The sequence below is a fragment of the Abramis brama genome (assembly GCF_963993115.1).
Source record: "Abramis brama genome assembly, chromosome: 3".
Taxonomy (NCBI): Eukaryota; Metazoa; Chordata; class Actinopteri; order Cypriniformes; family Leuciscidae; genus Abramis; species Abramis brama.
Window position 1 is genome coordinate 55143801 of NC_139965.1, and position 27893 is coordinate 55171693.

The following is a 27893-nucleotide window of genomic DNA, read 5'->3' on the forward strand; positions in this document are numbered from 1 at the left end:
GAGCAAAGGTTATCAAGAGAGGCTCAGACAGAGAAGAGTCCCTCTCGCATCACCCCTCCCAACAGCAGCTGCAGCTTCACAGTCACACAAACCTGCCTCACATTATTCCAACGGTCCTCCGTCTGACTGAAACGAGCGCGAGCCTCGCCATATTCATTCGCGTTTCCATATCAGCCCGTGTGCCTGTCCATTATGGATATGTTGGGAAAGAAAGAGCGGAGAGGCAGAGATGTGAAGGGCTTGCTGAAGAGGAACTGGATTCTAATTGCAACCATCGCCTCGGTGATACTGGGTACGATGAGCGCCTTCATCTTCCTTTCAGCACGGCCACATTTCTCTGCATTTCTCTTATATCTCGCTTCATTGTGCTCTGTCACACCTCATTCCTTTAATTATGTATCCACCGCTATTGTTTTATTAGTGGCAGCAGCTTATGTGGTTTTACATGATGGACCGACGTTGTGATATCGATAGCTGATTTGACAATAAGAGCAATTAAAGTGTTTTATTTGTTGCATGTATGCACGTACAATATCTGCAGGTGTGTTGATGGGTGATTGTGATAAATGAAGGCATTGATCAGTGTGTGTGTGCAGATATTTTACTACTGCCACAGAGAAACGTGACCAGACTTCCAGTGTGACACAGTAAAATCTCTCTGTGCTCCACGTTACGTCACACGAGCAGTGACAAGTGTTATGAATTAGTGTAGATCGGGGCTAGTTGTCACACTTTACTTCAGTGACTTTGCTGTTTTATGGTCAATTTCTATAGACATGCATAAACCAGTTGAACGTGTCTATCGTTATTGGCTAGGAAAAAAAGATACAGTTCATTGCTTACATTGATCTTTTGTGACAACGTCAGCTAAAAGGGAACGTTTTTAGAACTTGGGCTAATGGCAAGAGTGTGAACAAACGTTCTTTTAATGTTAACAGAACGTTCTTTCGAATCTGGTCTTGTTACTTTTGAATGCTCTCTGAACATTCTGAAACGTTTCTAGAAATGTTTGCAAAATGCTAAAATGGAATGTTCCCTTAACGTTCACATAACCGACAAAAACATTTTTTAAAAACCGGGCGTTTCAAACATTCAAAAATAGAATATTCAAAACATTACGTTTTTATAACTCAATGGGAATGTTAGCACAACATTCTAAGAACATATTTTTGTTGGCTGGGCTGCCCCTTTTTATAAAGCCATATTTTACAATAATAGTTGCATTCAAAATGCTGAAAAACATGCTTAAACCAGCCTAAATATGGTTTGCTGGTCTCCCAGTTTAGCCAGACTGGTTTTAGAGATGTTTTTCAACTTGGAGAGGTTGCAAAATCAGCTTGAATCAGACAAGACCAGCAAACTAGCTTAAGCTACGACTTTTCATGAAATGAACTATTATGTTAACAATAACAACTCAACCTGCAGTGAAAACTAGTAAACACAGTGATACAACGTGTGTAATTAATAAATTACAACATAAAATTACTTGGCTGAGAACACAGTTCAACTTTTCTGTTAAAATATATCCTCATCACATACAGTAGTTGAACCTTGTCTTAATGAATATATGTGACCCTGGACCACAAAACCAGTCACATGAAACAATTTTACATGAAAGCTAAATAAATAAGCTTTCCATCGATGTATGGTTTATTAGGATAGGAGATACAACTATTTGAAAATCTGGAATCTGAGGGAACAAAAAAATCTAAACATTGAGAAAATCGCCTTTAAAGTTGTCCATTTATGTTCGCGATTATGCTGCATTCACTCACAAAAATAAATGTTTTATATATTTACGGTTGGAAATTTACAAAATATCTTCATGGAACATGATCTTTACTTAATAGCCTAATGATTTTTGGCATAAAAGTAACATTTTGACCCATACAATGTATTGTTGGCTATTGCCACAAATATACCCGTGCGACTTATGACTGGTTTTGTGATCCAGGGTCACATATATCAGTGTGGTTAACCCATGTTAGTTTGTTTGTTCATCAGCTGAAAAAATATAAGCTTAGTGTTACTGAGACAGCTTCCCCCGAAAGCCAACTCCTCCCTAGGCTACATTGTGCAGAAGTGTACAAAAAAAAGAGGAACACTTTATGACAACCATTTCATAATGTGCAGTTCTTGAAAATAAAAGCATGTTACTTTTAACTGTAAGTAATCAGAAATGAGCAGTTATTTGCCTTGCACACACCTACTGGCCAGTTCATGAAGGCTTAATCATCAAAACATTAATGGTTTAATGTTTTGCAAAATGCTTAGAACTAATAGGCTGTCCAATAAAATCTCACTATTGCTCTATTAGGCATTTCTGAGCTGATCGGTGAGGCAATTAAGCAGAGGTCATAGATTATTCACTATATGTACTGACAAGACAACAAAAAAAGGCTTTATTGCAGAGATGGCATGTGCACTTTTATAATATATTTTAATATATTTCTATGTGTATATTATATTTGATATGCTATATATTATATATGTTTGTTACTAAAAGTAAATTATGCTAACAGTATTTATTCTAGTTTTATGTTTGTGCACTGTGAAAAACACAGGTTATTATGGTGTCACGCAAGCTTGTGCAGTCACCTACAATAAAACAAAAGGCAGGTCAAGCAAATCACTGTTATTTTTGTCATACACACCATAATCAGTATAATACTAAAATGCAATAAAGATAAGATACTGTACAACATAAACTATTGTAATTCACGTTGGTTATCTGGGTTTAAACCTTCAAGACTTCTCCATGATGCATATTTGGAAATGATCTGATATGGTTTTGCATTTTAGCCAAACAAATAGTTGTGAAGCTAATCATTCTGAACCATGATACTTTTATGGCATGTTAATCGCAACTAAATGAAAATGCATTACAGTTTATATTTATATATATAAACCTTTATAATGGTGAAGCGCAATTTAAAATATATTACCTTTAAATGTAATATCGCAAACACGCTACAGTTAAAATTATAATCAAGCACTTCACATGTGCTTTAGTATGTTAGGCAACACATCAAAATGAGTGTACATCTTTAAAGCATGAAAAAGGGTTGTCATACTTTATACTTTAAAGTGGAACATTTCATTTGACATTATTGCGAAATTATTGCGACATTATTGCGAAAAGTGTGCTTAAGTCTGTTAAGAAATACAGTCATGATTTATACAGCCAAATGTATCGCAAGTAGCCTTTTCTTTGCTTAATACTGCAATTTTGCTAACATTACAGAAAGAAATTAGAAGCAGACACATACATAAATACATTTCCTGTAGCTGCAGTGCAGTCCATACAGACTTCATTAAGTTTATTGGAAATCTTTTTAGTTTATTTGGTATACGTCATATCTGACTATCAAAATCCATCTTTATAAAAGGATGGAACAAAAATGCTGAAAACTCAAAATGATACATTTGTCTGAAATATCTTTATCAGTTTAACAGCTGCAGATAATTCAGCACATCTTGTGTGATGCATCTGTTGACAACATATGCAGGGAATTTATTTGTGCCCTGAATGTCACAAAGCATCATTAGCATACTCTCGAAATGTCAGATCTTTGTCAGTGAGATGACGCTTTGTTTTTGTGATCATTTTTGTACAGTACACTAGTTATTATGGAAGCTTGTTTCCGCCACAGAATAAAAAAATGTAAAAGATAATTGTGACAATTTTTTCTTAACTTTTTTCTCAGAATTGGACTTTATAACTTTATAACAAACAAACAGCAGAAACAAGCTCCCAGAAATAATTCACCACAAATCAGTATGAATTTATACACTCTTAGAAAAAAGTTTCAATGGGGTTCTATACGGAGCCCTAGGGTTCTTGACTCAAATTTATTGAACCCTTTATGCCAAAAAGTTTCTATACAAGGAGAAATGTCTTAAATGATTACATAATACTTTCATGTTTAACGGGTTTACTATTTTTTTTAGTTATAAAGTATGTTTACGAGCTGCTTAATTCATACAAATGTATTCAAATTAAAAATGTATTAAAACAAAATTAATTAATTTAAACTAAATCAAATCTAAACGGTCCTAAACGGTTCAGAACCTGACAGAAGCTTTTCTTCCCAGAGTGGATCTTTGTGTGGTTGAGATATTCTTGGATATTTTTAGCTCTGCACATTCAGTCTGGCTTGATGTAGATTAGGCACAACTAAGAGCTTCGCATTTCCAGTCAGTTTGACGTGTTCTCTCTATCACTCTATCCATTGCAGGGATCGGGCTCGGAGTGCTGGTGCGGGACTATACCTCTCTGTCCCAGCTGGAGAAGCAGTACTTTGGCTTCCCAGGAGAAATCCTGATGAGAATGCTAAAGCTGGTCATCCTGCCGCTCATCGTCTCCAGCATGATAACAGGTCTCTCTCTCTCTCTCTCTCTCTTTCCCTCTTCAGCCCATCACAGTATCTACATTTATGGCTGGCAGCGAAAATTCAGAGGTGGTAAATGTTGCCTTAAGTTACCAATATTTTCTTTTAAATATTTTGATATTTTTATCTATTTTATTTTTAACCATAGAGCAGTCACCCACCATATGCATGGGTGTGCAAGAATGAAAAGGAAAATAGCTGTTCATTGAAAATCATTTTACTTGCATATCACACAAGGATTATACAACTGACTGACTGTAGGCGTCAATCATCTGAGCTTATATTGGTCAAAATTTACCAATTTGACCTGGGAACACCAAAGGTGTTACAGCTTTTCAACACGGCGTAAGAGTTGAGTTTAGTACATAAAAGAGCAATCAGAACACAGTTTAGAGATTATTTGTAAATAGCTAGTATTCCTCTAAGTTCTGAATTCATTATTTTAATATTTGTGTACTTTGCATTGTCCCTTATCAACAAAATCATCTAAAAAAGATAAGGATTTATGCTGCTGATTATGCCGAAAACACCACGCCTAAGTCCCTTAAAAATGTTTATTAGTATAACCCAGTTGCAATGTAACTTGCATTGTTGTTGTCATTCTGAAGTGTTAACGTATGGCCTTCCTTCCTGAAGGAGTGGCAGCGCTGGACTCAGAGGTGTCAGGCAGGATTGGGCTTCGTGCAGTGGTTTATTACCTCTCCACTACCATCATTGCTGTCATTCTTGGTGAGTCACATAAACGTCAAATCTATAAACTTTAAAGACATATATTGTGGTTGTTTAACAAAAATGTTGTGCTCAAAAGGAATCGTTCTTGTGACGACTATTAAACCTGGGGTCTCTCAGAGTGCTGAAAACATCGAGAGAGAAGGAAGCACACCAAATGTGACCACAGTTGACACCATGCTGGACCTTGTTAGGTAAAAAAAAATTTTTTTAAACTTTTTTTTAAATTGCATTCCTTGTCTACGTTGGAAGAAAGATTATGACACTTGAGGAATACTTAAAAATGTATAAATAAACTCATGCATTGACATGTTGACCATTTTTAGTATGGCTTATGTGTCAAAATATAATATAATATAATATAATATAATATAATATAATATAATATATATTAAGCACTTAAGTTCTTTGTTTTTCTCATTTCTTCAAAGGAATATGTTTCCTGAAAATCTTGTGCAAGCCTGTTTTCAGCAGGTAAAATATAAAATGTTTTAACATATTGCTTAGAACAATCCAAATATAATACTTTGTTGAAATAAACTTCATCTGTGTTTTAGTATAAGACGCAACGCAAAGAGATTGAGCCATCGAAAACCAACACGAACACAACTAATACAACTACATTTCCACCCTTCACCACCATTATTTCAACAGTTGCACAGGTGAGACAAAGATGTTAAAGAACGTATGGTGAAGAAAGATAAATGAAGAAATGTATGCATTTATTTTTGCCTTCTTTATGCTGTAGAATTTGACCCAAGACTACAAGATCGTGGGCTCATATTCAGATGGGATTAATGTTCTTGGTCTCATCGTATTCTGTGTGACTTTCGGCCTTGTCATCGGCAAGATGGGAGAAAGGGGACGCATCCTGCTCGAGTTTTTCGATGCTCTGAATGAGGCCACAATGCGACTTGTTCAGATTATTATGTGGTTAGTTCTGACACGTTAAAAGCATGTCTGTAGTGGCAAGAACACCCTAGAAACCACATAGCAACCACACAGAACACCCTAGAAACCACATACCAACTCCCTAGCAACCACCCAGAACACCCTAGAAACCACATAGCAACTCACCAGAACACCCTAGAAATCTCAAAGCAACTCCCTAGCAACCACCCAGAATACCCTAGAAACCATATTGCAGCTCCCTAGCAACATCCCAGAACACCCTAGAAACCACATAGCAACTCCCTAGCAACCTCCCAGAACACCCTATAAACCACACAGCAGCTCCCTAACAGCCTCCCAAAACACCCTATAAACCACATAGCAACTCCCTAACAGCCTCCCAAAACACCCTATAAACCACATAGCAACTCCCCAGATTACCATACAAACCCTATAGCCACTACCTAGAAACACCTTAGAAACCACATAACAACCGCCTAGAACTCCCTAGCAACCACCCAGAATACCCAAGAAACCACAAAGCAACTCCACAAAACACCCTAAAAACCACATAGTAACTCCCTAGCAACCACCCAGAACACCCTAGAAACCACATAGCAACTCACCAGAACACCCTAGAAATCTCAAAGCAACTCCCTAGCAACCACCCAGAATACCCTAGAAACCATATTGCAGCTCCCTAGCAACATCCCAGAACACCCTAGAAACCACATAGCAACTCCCTAGCAACCTCCCAGAACACCCTATAAACCACACAGCAGCTCCCTAACAGCCTCCCAAAACACCCTATAAACCACATAGCAACTCCCCAGATTACCCTACAAACCCTATAGCCACTACCTAGCAACACCTTAGAAACCACATAACAACCGCCTAGAACTCCCTAGCAACCACCCAGAATACCCAAGAAACCACAAAGCAACTCCACAAAACACCCTAAAAACCACATAGTAACTCCCTAGCAACCACTCAGAACACCCTAGAAACCACATAGCAACTCACCAGAACACCCTAGAAACCTCAAAGCAACTCCCTAGCAACCACCCAGAATACCCTAGAAACCATATTGCAGCTCCCTAGCAACATCCCAGAACACCCTAGAAACCACATAGCAACTCCCTAGCAACCTCCCAGAACACCCTATAAACCACACAGCAGCTCCCTAACAGCCTCCCAAAACACCCTATAAACCACATAGCAACTCCCCAGATTATCCTACAAACCCTATAGCCACTACCTAGCAACACCTTAGAAACCACATAACAACCGCCTAGAACTCCCTAGCAACCACCCAGAATACCCAAGAAACCACAAAGCAACTCCACAAAACACCCTAAAAACCACATAGTAACTCCCTAGCAACCACTCAGAACACCCTAGAAACCACATAGCAAATCCCTAGCAACCACCCAGAACACCATAGAAACACAAAGCAACTCCCCAGAACACCCTAGAAACCTCATAGCAGCTCCCTAGCAACCAACAAGAATACCCTAGAAACTACATATCAACACCCCAGAATACCCTACAAACCCTATAGCAACTATCTAGCAACACATTAGAAACCACATAGCAACCACCTAGTACTCCTTAGCTACCACAAAGCTACTCCTTAACAACCACCCAAATACCCTAGAAACCACATAGCAACCCTTTAGCGACCATTCAGATTACCCTAGGAACTGCATAGAAACCATCTATAGCAACCACTCAGAATACCCTAGAATATGCATAACAATCACCCAGAATACCTTAGCAACCATTCAGAGTCAGACTACCTAGAAACCATATAGCAACAAACAAGAACACACTAGAAACCACATGCTAACTCCTTAGCAGCCATTCAGAATACCCTAGAAACAGCATATTAGCAATCAGCCAGAAAACCTTAGCAACCAGTTAACTACACCTTAGCAACCAGTTAACTACACCTTAGCACGTGTTTTGCACAGATACACCTCTAACTCTAGTTTTATTACCGTTATTCACTTAAAAAATATTGTATGAAGATATATTAGTCTATAAATGAACATATTCTCAGGAGTTTGTGTGTCATATTGATTAAAAATGTAATGATACTTAACGAATGTTCTTCTGCAGTTACATGCCCGTTGGCATCTTGTTCCTGATTGCTGCTAAGATCATTGAGGTGGACGACTGGGAAATCTTCAGGAAGATGGGCCTCTACATGGTGACGGTGCTCAGCGGGTGAAGAAGCTTCTTTAATGTCCCCTTGCTGATTTACTGGCCGTTTACTGTTCCCGTACAGCTTCATATCAGCTCTGTTCACTCACAGATAAGAGCCAAGGACATTCAAAACTGCTCAAGCTGCAGATGTGCTAATAAAACATTTCATAAACTCCAAATTTCCACTTATTAGAGTGATTTAGGCAATCGAACATCAGTCAGGAGATTCTATAGCCGGTGTTAAACAAATGCCATCTGCACTCGTGTGGAATGGACCGAAATGACAGGTTTAGATTGCACATTGCTGAGTCAAACAGAGAAAAAAAAGAAATTGTAGGATATAAATCCAAGGCCTGGTTTCACAGACAGGGTTTAGATTAAGCCTTAGTTTTATTAGGACATTTAAGTAGCTTTTGTAAATGTGCCTTAGAAAAGAACATGCTAGTGTGCATCTCAAAACAATGGCACTGACATATTTTAAGATAAGTTGCTTTCAGTTAAAGGTACAATATGTAAGTTTTCGCCGCCAGAGGTCGCATTTTTAAAACAATAACCTAGACGAAACTTGATGATGCTATGAAGGAGATGTTGTTTCACCATCCAGAGATGTATTGAATTCACAAATCATGTTCACGGATGAGGTAATAAATTAGTTTTTGTAGTACCTGTAAGTTTGATCACACTATTTTATGTCATCGTAATGAATTAGCTGCAAAGAACGTGAAATGTAATGCTATATTAGCCTGTTACGGATATGTGACTATTTGTAAAAACAATCGTACTAAAAGTAAATTTGAACCAACTCACAGTATTTGCAAGTAATGGCTAAATATTTTTGTGCAACACGTACTGTATTTAATTTCACTGCCATAGACTTGGTCACCAGACTTGATTAAAAGTGTTACTGAAGTACAAACAAAGTGCAATATAACTATGTGTACAATTAAATAATATTTGCTTACCTGTCTATTAAAACACATGCGAGAGCGGAGTCTCTGTCAAGTCCAAGTTTGTCGTGAAGCTCTCTCCATCTCAGAAACACCACGCCGATATTGATCCTTGTTTTATTTCTCCGTTTTTCCCAAAGCCTGCTTGCCTCAGTTGATCTACGTTTTAGTTTTTTGGACTTTCTGTACTCGCCGTGAACCATGATGACTGAACGACACAACTGCGGCGTGCGAGATACTGTATTACTGAGATATATATATATATACATAGATTCCCCATTAGCGGCTTAAGTATAGCAGCCCATTGAAAGGGACGCTAATGAGGCGAAATCTATGTATATATGTCTATGGTTTCTACAAGTTTCTACTTGTAAATGTGTACCTTGAAATGCAATGTAAGTCGCTTTGGATAAAAGCGTCTGCCGTATGCATAAATGTAAAATGTAAATGTACAAGCAGAAACCGAGGATATAGCGCGGATATTACGTCACTTATAGGCACGAGCCATTATTAGAAACTGGAATTTCTCTGGATTTACAAATCCTTGGGAACTTTTAGGATAATGGAAGTACACAACTGCATGTGCAAGTGATTTTTGAATATTTTATTACAAAAATCTTACATATTGTGCCTTTAAAACAGCTCAAACATGCATTTTAGTCTGGGACTAGCCTTGTCTGTGAAACCAGGGGTACATGACCTTGGTAAAAAAATATACTGGATGTTCATTACTTATGATAATGTATAATAGATCATAATGTTTTAAAATATGTTTTCCTTCCACAGACTCGCCATCCATTCCATCATATTCCTCCCCTTGATATACTTTGTGTTTGTGAGGAAGAATCCATTCACCTTCGCTCTGGGAATGGCACAGGCCTTGGTAACGGCTCTCATGATTTCCTCAAGGTGAGCCAACGAATATTCTAGCATCTGTATTTTCTGGGCATGTTGACATAAGGGCTGGAATACACTACACAACTTTTCAAATCTGAACAGATTTTAAAACACTAGCACTGCGTCCAAAATCAAATACTTCCCTACTATATAGTATGCGAAAAACAGTACGCCAACTGAGTAGTATATTCGAATGACATATTCTGAACTGATTCAGAAGTGCTCATTCGGTGGAGACTTTACCATCACACGAGGCCACGGGAGAGGATTTATGAATGACAGTGAAGCGACGCAACAGAGTAGAACAGTGCCCGGACACTTTTTCAGCACCATATTTTTTCCAATCATTTCTCCCATAGGGATTTCAAAAAAGTCTTTGTTAAAGCTTTATAAGCCATGAACCAAGCCAATCATCTATGAGGTGAATCATAACATTACAAACTTTGATTGGAAGCAAAAAAGTATTTGAAAATCAGACAAAAAGACAAAGGTACAAGACTATATATACAAGACTATGTGTATATATATGTATGTATATATATATATATATATATATATATTTACATTACATTTAGTCATTTAGCAGACGCTTTTTGTTCAACGCGACTTACAATTTAGGACTAAATTAAGCGAGTCATCGTGAAGAGGCAAAAACAACGCAAGAAGTGCTCCAAATACAAAGGCATTGTTCAGAGTAGCATAAACCCGATAAGGGAGGATTATAGGAAAGGATTATTTTTTTTTTTTTATGAGGTTAAGTGCTCACGGAAGAGATGAGTTTTCAGCTGTCTTTTGAATGTTGTCTGGGATTCTGCATTCCGGATGAGGGTGGGGAGAGCATTCCACCAGCATGGAACCGTGAATGAGAATGTTCTGGAAAGTGATTTTGTGGCTCTCTGTGATGGAAGCACGATAAATATATATTATTATTTTTTTATTATTATTATTTTTTTAATGCAATGAAATTCAGATGTCTCAAGTGGCACTCAAGTGTCCCAATACTTTTCTGGCCACTGCACAAACAAAAGGCATAAATTCCTTTAATGCTATAAATAATTCTTTAAAAAAGTCTTTAATGTTGTATTTGGATCATTATTTTTGAGCTGTTTATAGCAGGACGTCCTGCTTCTGAGGATCTGTCTCTCCAGTTTTAGATGTTTTATGTTTTTTTAAATCCGCAATAATCAATGAAAACTGTTATTCTGGCAAGTATTATGCTTTTTATAATAACAAGAGTCTTTACTAAATCAGCTCAGCCACTCTGCCGGTCACATTCCGATGTGCAGAAGAGAACAACAGGATTGACAAGAGGATCACTCGCTTTGTCCTTCCAGTTGGTGCGACTATCAATATGGATGGCACTGCACTGTATGAAGCTGTTGCTTCTATATTCATAGCTCAGTTGAACAACTATGATCTGGACGCTGGCCAGATTGTTACCATTAGGTAAGTTGGATATAAGCCAGTTGGTGTGATTTAATAGAGTTAAGTGGCTTTGTGAAAGACAAAAGCCCGAATAATACTTTTTTGACATGTTCTTTTCATAGTATCACAGCAACAGTCGCCAGCATTGGTGCAGCAGGAGTTCCGAATGCTGGACTGGTAACCATGGTGATAGTCCTCACAGCAGTTGGCCTTCCAGCCAACGATGTCACCCTCATCGTTGCTGTCGATTGGCTGCTGTAAGTATGTCAGGTTTACTTAATGTGACACAATAGAGTGCTGCAGGATGACGTATTTTGTAAGTTAGCATCACACTGGTGCCCTCGACAGAACCCAAATAGGATTTTTCCATATGAATTTTGAAGCCTAAATGCAATCGGCAGAAGTAAATAGCTAAACGTAGGCGATAAATGAACTACACCACTGTCACATTACTTCAACGTCACCACCATTAAAGGGTTAGTTCACCCAAAAATAAAATTCTGTTATTAATTACTCATCCTCATGTTGTTCCAAACCCGTAAGACTTTCGTTCATCTTTGGAACACAAATGAAGATCTTTTTGATGAAATCTGAGAGCTTTCTGTCCCTCCATTGACAGCTACGCAACTACCACTTTGACGCTTCAAAAAGTTCATAAAGAGATTGTAAACCTAATCCTAATGAATTTTGTGGTTTAGTCCAAATTTTCTGAAGAAACACGATCGCTTTATATGATGAACAGATTGAATTTAGGCCTTTATTCACATATAAACACTGATCAGCGAACTTAAACAGAAGCTCAACCTGTTTGCTTGACGTACGAGAACAAACCTCATTGGTTCTTGTTGAAGCTCAAACGTGCTGCATAACACGAGAATGAACCTCATTGGTTCTCGCACGTCTAGCAAAAATGCTTGAGCTTCCCTTGTGGGAGTTGATGAATGTTTATTCTGAAGTGTGCATGCAATGGACACTTTACTATCCCATGAGGCCACGGGAGGGGATTTATTAATGGCAGTGAAGTGATGCAACCAACGTTTGTAGGTCACATGACAGTACCAACATGGCAGATGTAGTATGTCTGAATTTAATTCATACTACCCACTAGGGCTGTAGTACTCGAGTCCAGTCTTGGACTCGAGTCCGGACTCGAGACCGCTTTTTCTATGGTCAGGACTTGTCTCGGACTCGCTGGTATTCGGACTCGGACTTGTCTCGGTCTCGGCCACTGGTCTTGCCAAATATGGCTTTTGGTCTCGACCGAGTCCAGGTGTCTTTATTATGTTCCCAGTAATCACACATACGTTGCCGCGATATTATAAATATTATTGGAGGGAAAGTGAAACACTGGCCACCTAATAACTATGGGCATTTCGGCTCTTTTTCGTGAGCCGGTTCGTTTCACTCAGCTCAATGAAAAGAGCCGGCTCTTTTGACTCATAAACGGCTCTATAAAAAATAAATGTTTAAATAAACTCGCTGAAAGTCCACCGCTAGTGCAACGTGAATATTCACATTTTTAATTGTCCATAACACCCCGAAAACTAGCCTGCTTGCCTTGCACATCTAATTAATGGGCAAAGTTTTCCGACTTTTTTTCTTACCTTTCTTTCTTTGCCTATTCCACGAGTGGTAGGCTAAAATATTATTTTTCGTCACGTCATCCGCCCGATCCGCGGTTTATCCGCATCTCTTGTGTGTGTGTGTGTGTTGGCTCGGCCCTCCCTCATGCAGTTTAATTGGTTGACATCGCGTGTATGATTGACAGGAACAGAATGTAAGGTTGATCAGACAGTCGAAACGAATGTGTGTGCTCCTTTAGGCCTATATAATTATTATTTTTTTGTTGTTCTTTGAATTAGTCAATTATTTTAAATAAAATTAAAATTATTCATTATTTCATTATTACATGATTTAATTTCTATAGGCTAGCCTATATTTTTTTTAGCAGACTGCTTTTTTTTTTCCTGTCCTGGACTCGGTCTTGACTCGGACTCGAACCTTTTTGGACTCGGTCTTGACTTGGACTCGACTAGTCCTGGTCTTGGACTTGTCTTGGACTCGACAAAGGTGGTCTTGACTACAGCCCTACTACCCACGTTTATACTATATAGAAAGTAAAAAATTGTAATGGTCGCAAAGTAAGTTCCAATTCAAAGTACATACTCAGACAGTATGCGATTTCGGACGAAGCTAGTTAATCCATGATATTTGCTTCTATTGAAGCCATTAGCTTATTTTGTTTAACAGTGTAATTCCTGGTGATAACCTACATTACCCATGATGCTGTACAGAAAATTACACCAATCAGAGAGTCGAAAAAAGCAACACGTTTCAAAATAGCACTTTAGCTATTTTGATCAGCGCCACTGAAAAAGGGGGTATTATTGCATCACTCTATTGCATCTGCAGCAGTCAGGTGGTGCAGAGGTCACATGGTACAAGTCGGATCTCTCAGAAAATTCCCAGTATACAAGTTGTAATTAAAAAGACCACAGGTAATTACGATATGGCGTGAATGAACATTTTAATGCACTATAGGCCCTGTTTAAACCTGGTTTAAAGATGCGTTTGGTTGATTGGATCACAAGTAGGCGAGGGAGACACATTCCCGTTTACATCTGGTGTTTTAATTCGTCTCTTTTGTCCACTTTCAACCACTTCTGTCCCGATTTCTTCGAGGGGAGGGTCTATGTATGGTAAATGTATGGGTTTTTCAGATCTTTCGATCTAATGGATGAAATAAGCTGATGCAATTTACATATGAACGCACCTGGAGACGATGGAAAAAGACCACGCAAGACTCTGACAGCCGCAAGATCACGCCGAACACTGCGAGTGTGTGTTAGAAATCAGGAATGGTGAGAGAACATTGTGCTTGGTATGTTTTTCATCCATAAGGCCATTGCACACTAAGTCCGAAATTTTCGTATGCGTTTTTTCGTGTTCGTCAGCCTTAAAATTCGTCATGCACAGAAACCTTTGCGGAAAAAAAACGCAAAAAATACTAAATGGATTCGTCAAGCAGTGAGGATGATTTTGTTGCCCTCTTTCTTCTTAAAAAGAGAAAAAGAAAGAGGAAATATTGGGTCCATCCAATCCTGAGATTGCGCCGAGAGGAAGGAGAGTTTCACCTCCTTATCAAGGAGTTGCGAAATTATCCAGAGCGATTAAAAATTTACCTCGGAATGTCAGTGGAACAGTTTGATGCTTTGCTAGCGATACTGGAGCCACATATTAAAAAGAAGACCACCAATTTCCGTGAACCAATCGATCCTGAACAGAGACTGGCAGTATATGTCTAAGGTATGGACACACACACGGCCGGCGGAAGCGCTGGGCAGAACAGCTGTATACAGGTTATATTTTATATTTCTGGATTAGCCATTCTGGATTTTGTCGTTCGCTTGTACGGTGGCTCTGAATTGTCAAAAAACCTCTCAAAATACTGGCTGTGGATGCGAAAAATGCAGAAAATCGAACCCGATCCGATTTTTTTTTATTACGGACGAAAGTTTCGTAGACAGTGTGCAAGCGTGATTGACATAACGTGAGGTCGAATTTTTTTTTTTATGTGCGAAAATGATGCGCATTTCGGACTCAGTGTGCAATGGCCTTTAAACCAAACTTGGGCTTCCAGCCGACAAAGTTTAAATCCTGTCTGGCAAGTGCGCTTCTTCTTTTGCGGCTGTTCGAACACATTCGACCACATCAGCGTTTACATTACGAAAGCAATCCGGTCGAATGCGTTTTCGTCTTCCCGTGGAAGTGGTCGAAAGTGGACAAGCTCAAAACGTTTTAGACCCCGTTTACACCTGCATTTAGCGTCGTCCACTTTTGATCCGATCGACCAAAACGCATCTTAATACCAGGTGTAAACAGGGCCCATATATAGGCCAATTCACACTGCACTGATAGACGCCGACCAATGCGGACAATCACCAGATTATAGAAGGTCACTTCTCAGTCATTCCACGACCAAACAAGCGCGATTCAACATGTTCAATCAGCAAAAACAAGCTCCGACAAATGCCAACAGACATTGATCCGACAAAACCCTGACGAAGTGTCTCCTGCCGTCTGTCAGTGCAGTATGAATTGAAATTGATTTTTGAAGGTTCATGTGACACTGAACATTGGAGTCATGGCTGCTAAATATTCTACAGCTGCTATAATATGAGAGTTAACATTAATTTTCCAATCAAATCAGCGATCGCTTCCGAACCATGATCAACGTGTTGGGAGATGCCTACGGTGCTGGAATAGTCCAGAAGCTGTCTAAGCGAGAACTAGAGAGGATGGACCTGATTTCAGACGTGGATGCGGCCAACCCCTTCGCCCTAGAGACCACGCTGGACGACGACGAGTGCGAGAAGAAATCTTACGTGAACGGTGGATTCACCATTGACAAAAGCGACGCCATATCCTTCACCGAGACCTCGCAGTTCTAGAGGTAACGTGACAAATGTGACATCACTGTCACTGTCGGTTCAGAGAGGTAGGAGCCATTCATAAAAGCTGTGCCATGACTAGGACAGAAAGTCATTACCAAGGACATGATTGAGCGCAGACATTAGCAATACCTGCCCTTGCGGTTCTCCTTCCTTCATTTTCCCAACCATGCTCTTGAACTTACGTGTGCGCTAGACAGAGAGAAAAAATGGCCGTAAGGAAACTATGTGCTTCCACAGCTCATTTACATGTTGCCATGATTTATGCAAAGCGGTTTTTCCTTTAATTAACTGCAGTTGTTTTCTTTGGCTTTGTACTAATGAATAGCTTTTTAGCAGTAGGTGATTTTTGTATTGTACAACAAAGAGCATGTTGCTAACTAGCCAATGTTATTATACACAAAAAAAACTAAACGCTGAATTTAAGGTTATCGAAATCCGCTTTTTTTCTTCGCAAATTATGTTCATATGTTTTAGACTCGGTAAAGTGTGAAATTTTGCCAGTTATGTATTTGCACTTGCTAATGAGAGCCAAATGTTGATGAGCTTTGCGTGTCTTTCATTTCAGATTTGTGCCAAATTGTTGATATGAAGGGGAACATTTTTATACAAACTTCGAAAATTAAATGAAATATTGCATGATAAGGATTTGATATGAAGTACAGGAATGGCCTTGAGAATGAAAATCAGATCCTTTGTACACAATTATTTTGTCATGACACTGAAGGTGGCAAGCCTTAATAGTTTCTTCAGCAAGCCACTCATTTTATGGTTTTACTTTGTTGTTGTTGTTGTTGTTAAATCAGAGCTATTTTGAAGAATATTTTTTAAAAGACTACACCGATGAGGTTGTCAGTGCCAAATTTCTGCCATTGAAGCAGTTTTTTTTACATTATTTAATTTCTTTATATTTTGTGTTACATCAGAAATGAGAGAAAACGATCAATGTGAAGCATTAATGGTCTGTATTTGAGGTTCTGGAACTGAATTAACACCATAAAGCACACCATTGTACAACTGTATTTATACAGTACAGTAGTCAAATTAGTTATACTGTATGATTCAACAAGTACTGTATGTGTATCCACAAAATAATAAAGACAAATGTCAACACCTGAAAAATAGCCTAAATTGACTTTTTTCATGTAACAAAATACCATGAGATGTTGTTTAACAAGTTTCATCTTGCATTGTTTAATTGTAGAGTGTAATGTTTCTAATATTCTTTGATATACACTCACTGGCCACTTTATTAGGTACACATGTTCTATTGCGCATTAACGCAAATATCTAATCAGCCAATCACATGGCAGCAACTCAATGCATTTAGGCATGTAGACATGGTCAAGACGATCTGCTGAAGTTCAAACAGCATCAGAACGGGGAAGGAAAGGTCATTTACGTGAATTTGAACGTGGCATGGTTGTTGGTGCCAGATGGGCTGGTCTGAGTATTTCTGATCTGACTACTGGGATTTTCACGCACAACCATCTCTAGGGTTTACAGAGAATAGTCTAAAAAAGAGAAAATATCCAACCAGTGGCAGTTCTGTGGGTGAAAATGCCTTGTTGATGCCAGAGATCAGAAGAGAATGACCATACTGGTTCCAGCTGAGGCTACAATTGACACAGGTTCACCAAAATTGGACAATAAAATATAGGCAAATGTTCCCTGGTCTGATGAGTCTCGATTTCTGCTGTAACATTCATATGATATGGTCAGAATTTGGCGTAGACAACATGAAAGAATGGATCCATCCTCCCTTGTATCCGTGGTTTAGACTGGTGGTGGTGTAATGGTGTGAGGGATATTTTCTTGGCACACTTTAGGCCCCTTTATTACCAACTGAGCATCGTTTAAACCAGTGTTTCCCTTATCTGACACATATTTCTGGTCTTGGAGTCTACTAACAAGCTGATGAGTTGACTTGGAAAATATGTAGTGTTGGTGTACCTTCAGGAAAAGGGAGTATTGTTGCTGACCATGTCCATCCCTTTATGATCAGTGTACTCATCTTCTGATGGCTACTTCCAGCAGGATAAGGCATGTCGATGTCACAAAGCTCAAATCATCTCAAACTGGTTTCTTTTATACATGACAATGAGTTCACTATAATCAAATGGCCTCCACAGTCACCAGATCTCAATCCAATACAGCAGCTTTGGGATGTGGTGGAACAGGAGATTCTCATCATGGATGTGCAGCCAACAAATCTGCAGCAACTGCGTGATTCTGTCAAGTCCATATGGAATAAAATCTCTGAGGTATGATTTCAGAACCTTGTTACCTCAGTGACATGAAGAATTAAGGCAGTTCTGAAGGCAAAAGGGGGTCCAACCCGGTACTAGCAAGGTGTACCTAATAAAGTGGCCGGTGAGTGTGTGTGTATATATAGACGGATGTTCTTCATTTATTTAATACTCAAGGGGAAATGCAGTCGACAAAACACACCTGAGGCTCCCTGACACAAACAGAATAAGCCGTTTGAACTTCATTATCAACCAAAGAAGGGATTTCATTTTAATTCCTGATAATTGAAAGGCAACATTTGCATAAAAATGCAACAAAAAGAAGAAGAAAGGATGTCATCAAAGCACTGCTGAATGGTCATTTCAGAAGATTTATTCTTCTTCTAGAGTTTTTGTATGTTATTAATGGATTTTTTCCTTATTTACATATGAATCTCATTGTGAAACGGTGCACGTCAAACACTTTTATGACCATGTGCGATGCTACTGCACCACAGCTTCGACAAGGAAGCCAACTTTTTTTGTTATGAGGGTTATATCACGCACATGTACCATTTTAGCATCACAAAAGTGTATTTTGGTCTTCACTACATGACACAAGCTTATAAGCTGAATCAGGTGTGGACTTTTTTGGGGCCTCCAGGAACAGGGTTGAGAACCACTGTGCTTCAAAAACACCAGGAATATACTATTTCACTTCAAAACTGCAATACAAACACAACTACAAACAAACACACTCATAATTGAATGGAAAATGATGCAATGCCAAAAGAAATCACAGGGTCCTCTGCTTCATCTGTAGATAAAGAGAAGGACACTCTGTAAACAAATACCCACTGAAGCTGTACAACCCTTGAGAAAAAAGAAGTTTGCTTAACTGGCTTAATTGTATTAAATGTGCACTAGTATATATATATATATATATATATATATATATATATATATATATATATATATATATATATATATAAACTGCAGATAATACAATATTAATGAGATAAAAGCCCACTTAAGTGTACTTAAAAAGAGTAGACTTTCATGACTGTTTCTTAACATACTTAAGTACACTTTTAAAATGCGCACTTTGTAATAATGTCAAATTAAGTTTTACTTTAAAATACATTTTAAATCATGTTTTAATAATCATGATATTTTGGCATGCTTTAAATAAGTACACTTATTTTGATGTGTTGACTAACATACTAAAGCACATGTGAAGTACATGATTATAATGTTAACTGTAGTGTTTTTTTATATTACATTTAATATTCAAATATTTAATGTATTAAATTGCAACTTCACCCTTACAAATGTCTAACAAATATATTTAACTACATGACATACAAGTTTAAATAGAAATTACATTAAAGTATTATTTAATTTATCATAAAGGCTTGTCAGTACATTCCGCTGACATTTCAAAGACAAGAAGTAATTATGAAATTTCATAAAGATTTAATTAAGTCCTACTTAAGTGGGTAAAAAAAGCCATTCTAAATAGTTGCTATTTGTTTTCAATATCAATTTAAACTATAATACACATAATAAACTATAATAAACATTTAATTGCAATTAACATGCATTTGACTGAAAATATTACATTCAGTTTACACTTAAGTATATTCTTTTTAAGATTATGGCCAAGACTCTTATTATTATTGCAATAATTTATCATTTAAGCATATACGTACCACTTATAACACACACTGGTGTTTAAAATGGGCATGAGTGGGCCAAAACACATCTCCGTATCAGTACTTCGTCTATCTCAGAGTCTGTGGCACCCTGACATCAAAAACAGAGGCAGAGGAGGTTAAATGATCCATCCCACAATCTGCATAACATTCCACTGCAATTATTTATGAAATAGAGTGTGTGTGTGTGTGTGTGTGTGTGTGTGTGTGCATTTGAGTGGTACTCACACAGGCTAGTCTATGAACTGCTTTGGGAGATGTTAAAAGGCTCTGAACCCGTTCCTGAACCTCCTCCCAAAGGTCAGAAGAGCCCAAGAGAGAGCTGCAGAAAATATATATTTTTTTTAAATAATGCATCACTATTACAATTGCTTATACTTAAGAACAGTGAACAAACACCTCAAACCAATGTATTAAAACTCTGGCAGGTAAACTGTACTGCTACAGACATGAACGATACTTCATATTGTGTGATGTGGAAAGTCAGAGCCGGTTCTACAAAAAAAACATCAATCAAATTCATTCATGCAAATCTACCAGGGGAACACACACAAACATACCCATTTTGCCTCTGGCGTTCCATGCTGGAGTAATTTGGGCTGGGAGATCCCTCATATCCCATTAGGAAATGATGACGGCCCACTTCCTCAGCGTAGTCGAGGAGATCATCTGTGTCTGAAGAGTCTTCATCAGCCATCTGAGGAATATATCAGATAATGAAGAAAATGAAGGACAGTGGCAGCTCATGTCTGGCTTTTCATTAAAGAAATACACTTGTGAAAAAGAAGTGTGCTTAATTATATTGAATATGTTGAAATTTTGTGTTTTATTATGTTTATATGTGTCAGTCGTCCGTGAGGGCCTGCCGCTTTACTTTAGTTTTGTTGTTTGTGTAAGAATTGAGAAATGAGAAAATGCCGGACAGTCTGGTTGAGGAGTGACCAGACCCTGAGAAGACAGGATCTCACATTTGAGACAAAAGTCGCACCTCAGAATATATCTCTTTCCCTCATCCCCCACTCCTTCTCCCCCATGCGAAGATCACCAAAAACTCACCCAAGAATCGAAATGGTTTAATGTTAATGATTATCATCGAGTATTATACATGTTTAGTATCATTTGAAATGTCTCAGTGCGACTGGTACAAATGTCTCATTTCCAAATAAGTAAAACAAAAGGTAATAAGGTCTTGCAGCAAAGGGCTCTGGGCCTTTTTGTAATTCAAGTTGGCCCATGATGCTAAGAGTGACCAAAAACTGTTAGCATTATGTATTTTAATGTCGGGTTCGCATCTCTTCTCTTTATTCCAGAGCATTTGATGTTTTGTATCGATTATCTTTGAACTGATTATGAAATTGGCATGATACATTTACTTGACATAATAAATTGTTACATTTGATTATTCTAACTGACTTTGACATTATTTTCATTAAAGAGTTAAAAAGAATAGTCAAACATTCGCTCACATTTAATGATGCACAGATATCATTAAAACCTTTTCATTCATGGAGTCAGATGAAATAACGAGAGAATACATATTGAAATGTATTGCATTTAATCAAAAATACTTTGCCACAAGAAAAGACCTTCCGCGCTGGTCAGATGCCGGACTTTGGGCCGATCGAGTGCAAGCTTACATTTGTTTATTTTTGGATTAAAGATTATGTTGCACTTTTGCTGGTTCCCGCCTCCTTCCCTGACCTATGAACATTGTTACAGTGCAATTGTAGTGTATTTTATTTATTTTTTAACTGTACTTGCAGATAATTTAATATTAAAGTGCACCTATTATGCTATTTAAAGTTTCCTAATGTTATTTTCGAGTCTCCTACAACAGGTTTACATGCATCAAAGGTCAAAAAACTTTTTATTTTCTCATCATATACATTTTTCAATGACTCTCAAACGACTCGTCAGATGAATCAATCTCTCGAAATCCCTCCTTTCCGCGAGCTGCTCTGCTCTGATTGGCCAGACAGCTCAGTCTGTTGTGATTGGTCTACCGCGTACAACGCGCGTGTCGAAAACAAAAACGTCCATTGCCATAACTGAACGTCAGCTGACCATAAACTAAAGACAGTAATGAACAATGACGTCGATCTTAACATATCAATCCGAGCGCGAGTCCGATGATGAAACACTGGAAGAACTAGTTATTCAACCCGAACCTCCATCGTAAGGACGACTCGAGCAGGACGTTTCTCAGTGATACGCTACTCAGTTTGAGGTACATTATGAGATGTTGCAACTGTAATTCCTCACCATCAGCATTAACAAGTGAATGTCCATCAACAAACCGATTATTTTACTTATTTATTTACAGAGTATTTTTCTAATTTATTGCGGTGAACATGTGGAAACTGTATCAATAAGAGTGCATACATTAGCCGAGCTCTAGCTTGAATGACTGATGTAACATAAACTATGGTAAAACAAATCTTGCTCCATGCTTAATCTTTACTCAAAGTAGTAAGAACAACAGACAATCTGCATTAATAGACACAGTTTTAGGTAATAGTGGCCCACAACTGATTAGCAGAAGTATTTCAGTAAGACAGTAATAACGTGATTAAGCCAGTTAGCAGGAGACCTACACAATATAAAACTCAAAACTAAGTATTTTGAACAACGGTAGAAAATATATACATCAATAATTAGTCATACTTACAGGTTGTGATTCTGAGGAGCAAGTTAGTCCAAATTAACTGGGTACTACTGACCCATCTTTCGAGAGGTGGTATCATGGTAAAGATGAATTTTAACCACTGATTCTTCACATCGTCCTTGGGCAGTGAAAAAAACTGGCTTTACATCAGTGTTGCCAGATTGGAAATGTCAAAGTATCGTACCAGAAGCTCAAAATTATCGTATTTGGAAGAAAATTATCGTACACGAGTCAAACCTGTACAGAATACAGCATAGAAATGACAGACAGTAAAGAAATCTCCAACGGGGGGGGGGCACACTAGCACACACACGCAAGGTCTCTCGCTCCCTCTCTCTATACGTTCTTATCCCTGCTAGACGTAGAATCCACAGCTAGATCAATGAGAAACCCTATGATTACAACGACCATCAGTGTCACACAGTTCTGAAATTATAGTACATTATATGATTTTTTCCATTATTGATCGTACATCGTACAGAGGTCGAAATTATCGTACAAATACGATAATTATCGGACATCTGGCAACACTGCTTTACATTCACATTGTAGAGCACAGCTTCTACTCGACATGATGCTGTCCAGTACCACAGGAATCAGCTGCCGGTTTGAGGTTCAAGTTTTCCCTGGTGTCGATGCGCACGCAAAAAGTGGGCGGGCAATATGCTAATGTTTCGTCTAGACGTCACACGAAACGGCTTATGATTTGTTTGAAAAACGATTCATTTCATTGACTCGGAGTCTACTCTTACTTTTGAGAGACAATAACTTTATATACGGTGCACTTTCAGATTTAAAACTTTGCAGAATGTTTTCATTCACTTAGAGCTGTTACACACTACATGAAAGGTCATTTTCAAAAATCCATAATAAGGGCAGTTTAATTTTTAACTTCCAGATCAGCATTTTGCGTTTAATACAGTAACAGACAGTGAATGATAAACAATATTTACAACTAACCCAAGGTCTGGAATAGCCTCTTCTCAGGTCTCCTGAAGAAAAACAAGCAGTGCACAGAATAAGTATGGTTTACCCATTAACATTCAGTTGGTTAAAGTCAAACATCACAAAACTTAAAGGGGTCATTGGATGACCATTTTCCATAAGTTGGTGTGATTATTTAGGGTCTTTATGTAAAGTTTGTAACATACTTTGGTTAAAATTCCTCAATGGTTGTGTAAAACAACACCCTTTTTACCTCCTCAAAAACAGCTCTGTTCACAGCGACCCGTTGCGGTGCATGTCTCTTTAAATGATAATGAGCAACTGTTCACCTTGGCAACCTGCCTTGGCAGACAGTATACAAATGGCTGAGGGCGGAAATATGCTAATACGGGACAGTCCGTCAGTAGTCGTGGGCGGAGAAAATCCAAACGGCTTGATTATTGAAAGTGTTTAGGCTTTTTGAGGATAAAAAAAAAAGGAGTGAATGGATTTTTTTTTTCATTGTATGGTGGTTGTGTCCACAGACTGCAAAGACACATTTATATGCAAACACCATATAAAAGTGAATTTTGCATCCGATGACCCCTTTAATAAAGAGAGATGCAAAGCTTATACAAATGAAGTATGAACAAATATGACAAATACATTAATGGTTGGTGTTATAGCATTCATACCTGCTTCTCTTGATGGTTTTGAGTGATGTGGTGAAAGACTCCTTAATCTGAAGTTTCTGTCAGAGACGGGTGAATAATGGGAAGAGGGCCGTCCACCTGATCTCTGAACCTACCGTGGGCAAGTAAGCACAAACGTACAGATGTTCAGGAACTGAGGGGCCAGTTCCATAAACTTAGCCACCATGGTAAGACTGTCTTAAAGAAACACTCCACCGTCGCCTGAAAATAGGTCTAATAGGTTAGACTAACTTAGACCGGTCACGTTGGAAGTTACAGAGCTGGGGACTATTTTCAGGCGCTGCGTCATATTATTACGCCTGTTGGACTCATGGTACGGCAGCAAAGTTTCTTGATTCTTACGCAGGAATGAGAGTATAGTTCCTAGCCATAACAGCCTAGAAAATCGCAACTTTACATTTTCCGTCGGTCTTAGTACACGATGTAACTACAGAAGAGTCAAGTTTTAAATAGGAAAAATATCGAAACTCTTTGGTCATTTTTTTGAGAGAGATGCTAATGGTCCTGTCCGATTCAATGATCTATGCTAAGCTATGCTAAAAGTGGTACCGCCAGACCCGGAGTTCGGCTGAATGGATTCGAAAACGGTAAAACTCAACTGTTTAACTCTGGGGGAGTTGTAAAATGAGCCTATTTCCAAAAAAAAGTGGAGTATCCCTTTAAAGTGACAGCAGCCTAATATATCTGCTGCCAAATTATGAGATAATATTTAAAATATGTATATGGCAGTTTTTACCCCATGGTATCATGTCAAAATTGTGGCCAGTGAAAATGCTGAATGGCTAGTAACTTTGGAAAACCACTACATCCTGTAATATTATAGTAATGTACCAACTGGGGTTCCCCATAGTATACAGAATTAGTTGAGACATCTGATACCTGATCTCTGTTGCGGTGTTCTCTCTGACTCCATGAAACAGACGGGAGATGTCTTTGGGATGAGGTGATATCCTGTTTCCGTGACTTTTTAGAGGTTTTCCTTATTGCCCTCTAAAGCAAATAAAACATCTTCCAAGTTCTTGCAATCAAAATTATAAAGCAATACAGCTAAAATCGTTCTTCCATTTCAAAATCTGTATTTTTACCACAGGAAGACTCAGGAAGCCATTGTTACTGGAGATGTCACTGATTTTCGTCTTTGTGGAGAACTCTAATCTTGGAGAGATACCCTGAGATGAATCAATGAATATAAAGACAGATTTCCCATTTTAATAATGCACAATAATCCATTATTGGTGTTGGCAAATAAATTCAATTAGTATGGTAAATGAATAAGCACTTACAGGAAAATTGGGATGGCGTGTCATTAATACCTCTCTCTCTACTCCAGAGAAAGATGGGACCAGCTTTGGCTCTGGGAAAAGAAAACTTCGAGCATCTTCTTCAAAACTGGCCAATATTTCTCCAGCTGTAAAAGAGCAATAAAAAGCAAATAGAGATTCAACTGTGGTCAGCAATCTGCAAAATGATTTATTTAGTAATATTTGAGAAATAATATCAGTTGTACCTGGAGGAATCAACTGAATGAGTTCTATTTTCACTGGTTCACCTGGGAGAGAGAAGCACACTTTAATATCCCTTGTGAAAAAGTAGTGTGCTTCATTGAACTGAATGTGCACTTGTGTGTACTTGAATTTTAATCTTAAAATATATATTTTTAAAAGCTGTACTTTCAGATAATATAATATGAAATTTAATAAAAGACCATTTAAAGAGAGTACACTTTCATAACTATGTTTCTATTATGAAACATATAAGCTAATAAACATATAAATAAATAAATGTTTATTATAAATTTCTATAAAAGAAACATAATAGAGTGTTAATTACACTTTGAAAGAAGAAGAAAGTCATATACACCTAAGGCTTGAGGGTGAGTAAGTTGTGGGATAATTTACATTTTTGGGTTAACTATCCCTAAGTGGGTCAAAAGAAGCACTCAAAAGTTCAGCTAATGGAATTTTATATAAATGTAAATTATAATGTACATTATGACATGCTATTATAAAGTGTCAGAAAACGTTACATTTAGTTCTCACTTAGCATGTTATTTCTGTAATGAGTACTCTTGTTTAAGTGTACTCCTTTTTCACAAGAAAAGGCAGGGGAGGATTAGCAAGATGAAGGAGTGAAGGAGGAGGGAGGAGAGGGAATAAACGCAGCAGCTCACTCACACTGTAGGAATTCTGCTATTGCTGCAGGATCGGTGGAGGAATTCAGGATCTGCAAGAAAAAAGACGGGTTTACAAAACAGTTAGATGGCTTTTTTAAAACTTTATTTAAAATAGATAGAATGGTAAATCACACCACCTTTTCAAACCTTATTTTCTCCCGAATCAGTAATGGAAACACTGCAGGAAGACATTCTGACTTCCTGTATTGATTCATAAGACTCACACTGAGGTAAACATCATCTTTGGCTGGTAGATGCACACCTGGACAGGTTATCTAAAATACAAGTATGATAAAAAATCTCCATATTTCAATGTAACAGAAAGACACACAACAGTCTGCACTGCATAGCCTATAAACTGTGGCCATTCACTTAGGGATAGTTCACCCAAAAATGAACATTTTGTCATCATTTACTCACCCTCAAGTTGCTCCAAACCTGTATGAGTTTCTTTCTTCTGTTAAACACTAACGAAGTAGAAATCAAACAGTTGATGACCTCCATAGTAGGAAAAAAATACTATGGAAGTCAATGGCTAACTTACCGTCTACTGTCTGGTTACCCATTATTTAAAATATATTATTTTGTGTTCAACAGAAGAAAGGAAATCATATAGGTTTGGAACAACTTGAGGGTGAGTAAATAATGACAGAATTTTTATTTTTGGGTGAACTATCACTTTAAGTGGAGGTACAGCGTTCTCATATTATCCACAGCTATCTAAGATAATTATCGAAAAATCCTCACCGCCCTCAGGTGAAGGTCAACGATCACTTTAACTGCTTTATGAGACATTCTGTGTTTTGCTGTTACCGTTAGCGAACTGTTATTTTCCCGAGATCATTTATGGTCAATCCAGGAGAGCGTCGCGTTTCCATGGCATCATGTGCACTGGGAAATCCAGCTCATTTCCGCGATTCAATTTATTCGAACAGTTCATTTCAAAGAACCGGTTCAGGTTCAGACACAACCCAGTGATTCTTTTACGTCACGACGAAATTGCGTCATCATGCATTCCCTGATTATTATTTTAGTCAAGAGTTTAAATGTAACCTAAAGCTTTTTAAAATGGGTTTTTAAAGATTATATTAACTACGTTTTCTTCGTGACATTTCTGTTATTCGCTCATAAGCGAGGATTTGACTATAACAATGGTTATTCTGCAAGTGTATAATTAATTGTCATTCGTGAATCGGTGCAACAGATGAAGATTATTATACTCAAAGTAACGCTTTGCTTACGAATAGGACTTTTATTTTGAAGCAGATAGTAACCGGAAATCAGAAGAAACAATAAGAGTCATAATCTGAAGACCACGCCCACCAAATGGGAAAAACAAACCAACCGTCTCCATTGACTTTGCATTGCGAGAGGCTGCCTCCTTGTCATTTCTTGCTTCTAAGAAAAGACAGAATAATGCCTAAAAGCTGCTATGTGACAAGGTGTACAGCAAACAAGCTAAGAAACCCAGAAATAAGTTTTCATAAGCTGTCGACCCCAAAAAACGAGCGTTTGAGGACATAAAAGTGGATACAG

The 27893-nt window shown here is 38.0% G+C and overlaps 2 protein-coding genes across 3 annotated transcripts; one reads left to right on the plus strand and one right to left on the minus strand.

Annotated features, from left to right (window-relative positions):
• The first annotated feature begins 56 nt into the window (after window positions 1-56).
• slc1a1 (solute carrier family 1 member 1) lies at window positions 57-17056 on the plus strand. Its single transcript, XM_084108583.1, has 12 exons — window positions 57-292; window positions 4239-4379; window positions 5028-5120; window positions 5200-5314; window positions 5552-5594; window positions 5678-5782; window positions 5869-6053; window positions 8133-8240; window positions 9953-10075; window positions 11315-11509; window positions 11611-11745; window positions 15699-17056. The coding sequence occupies exons 1-12, from the start codon at window positions 193-195 to the stop codon at window positions 15937-15939; spliced, it is 1584 nt and encodes a 527-aa protein (XP_083964709.1). The 5' UTR covers window positions 57-192; the 3' UTR covers window positions 15940-17056.
• Window positions 17035-27271, minus strand: spata6l (spermatogenesis associated 6-like). 2 transcript variants are annotated; one of them, XM_084108585.1, is made up of 13 exons: window positions 27171-27271; window positions 26495-26632; window positions 26359-26407; window positions 25692-25733; window positions 25468-25592; window positions 25270-25353; window positions 25064-25174; window positions 24167-24275; window positions 23508-23539; window positions 20443-20579; window positions 20111-20204; window positions 19880-19973; window positions 17035-18984 (listed from the first exon to the last, which is right to left on the minus strand). In XM_084108585.1, exons 2-12 carry the CDS (start codon window positions 26570-26572, stop codon window positions 19902-19904), a joined length of 933 nt encoding a protein of 310 aa, XP_083964711.1. In that variant the 5' UTR covers window positions 26573-26632; window positions 27171-27271; the 3' UTR covers window positions 17035-18984; window positions 19880-19901. The 2 variants fall into 2 exon arrangements, with proteins under 2 accessions (XP_083964711.1, XP_083964710.1); XM_084108584.1 differs by having other exon boundaries at window positions 27105-27264.
• Window positions 27272-27893: the final 622 nt, after the last annotated feature.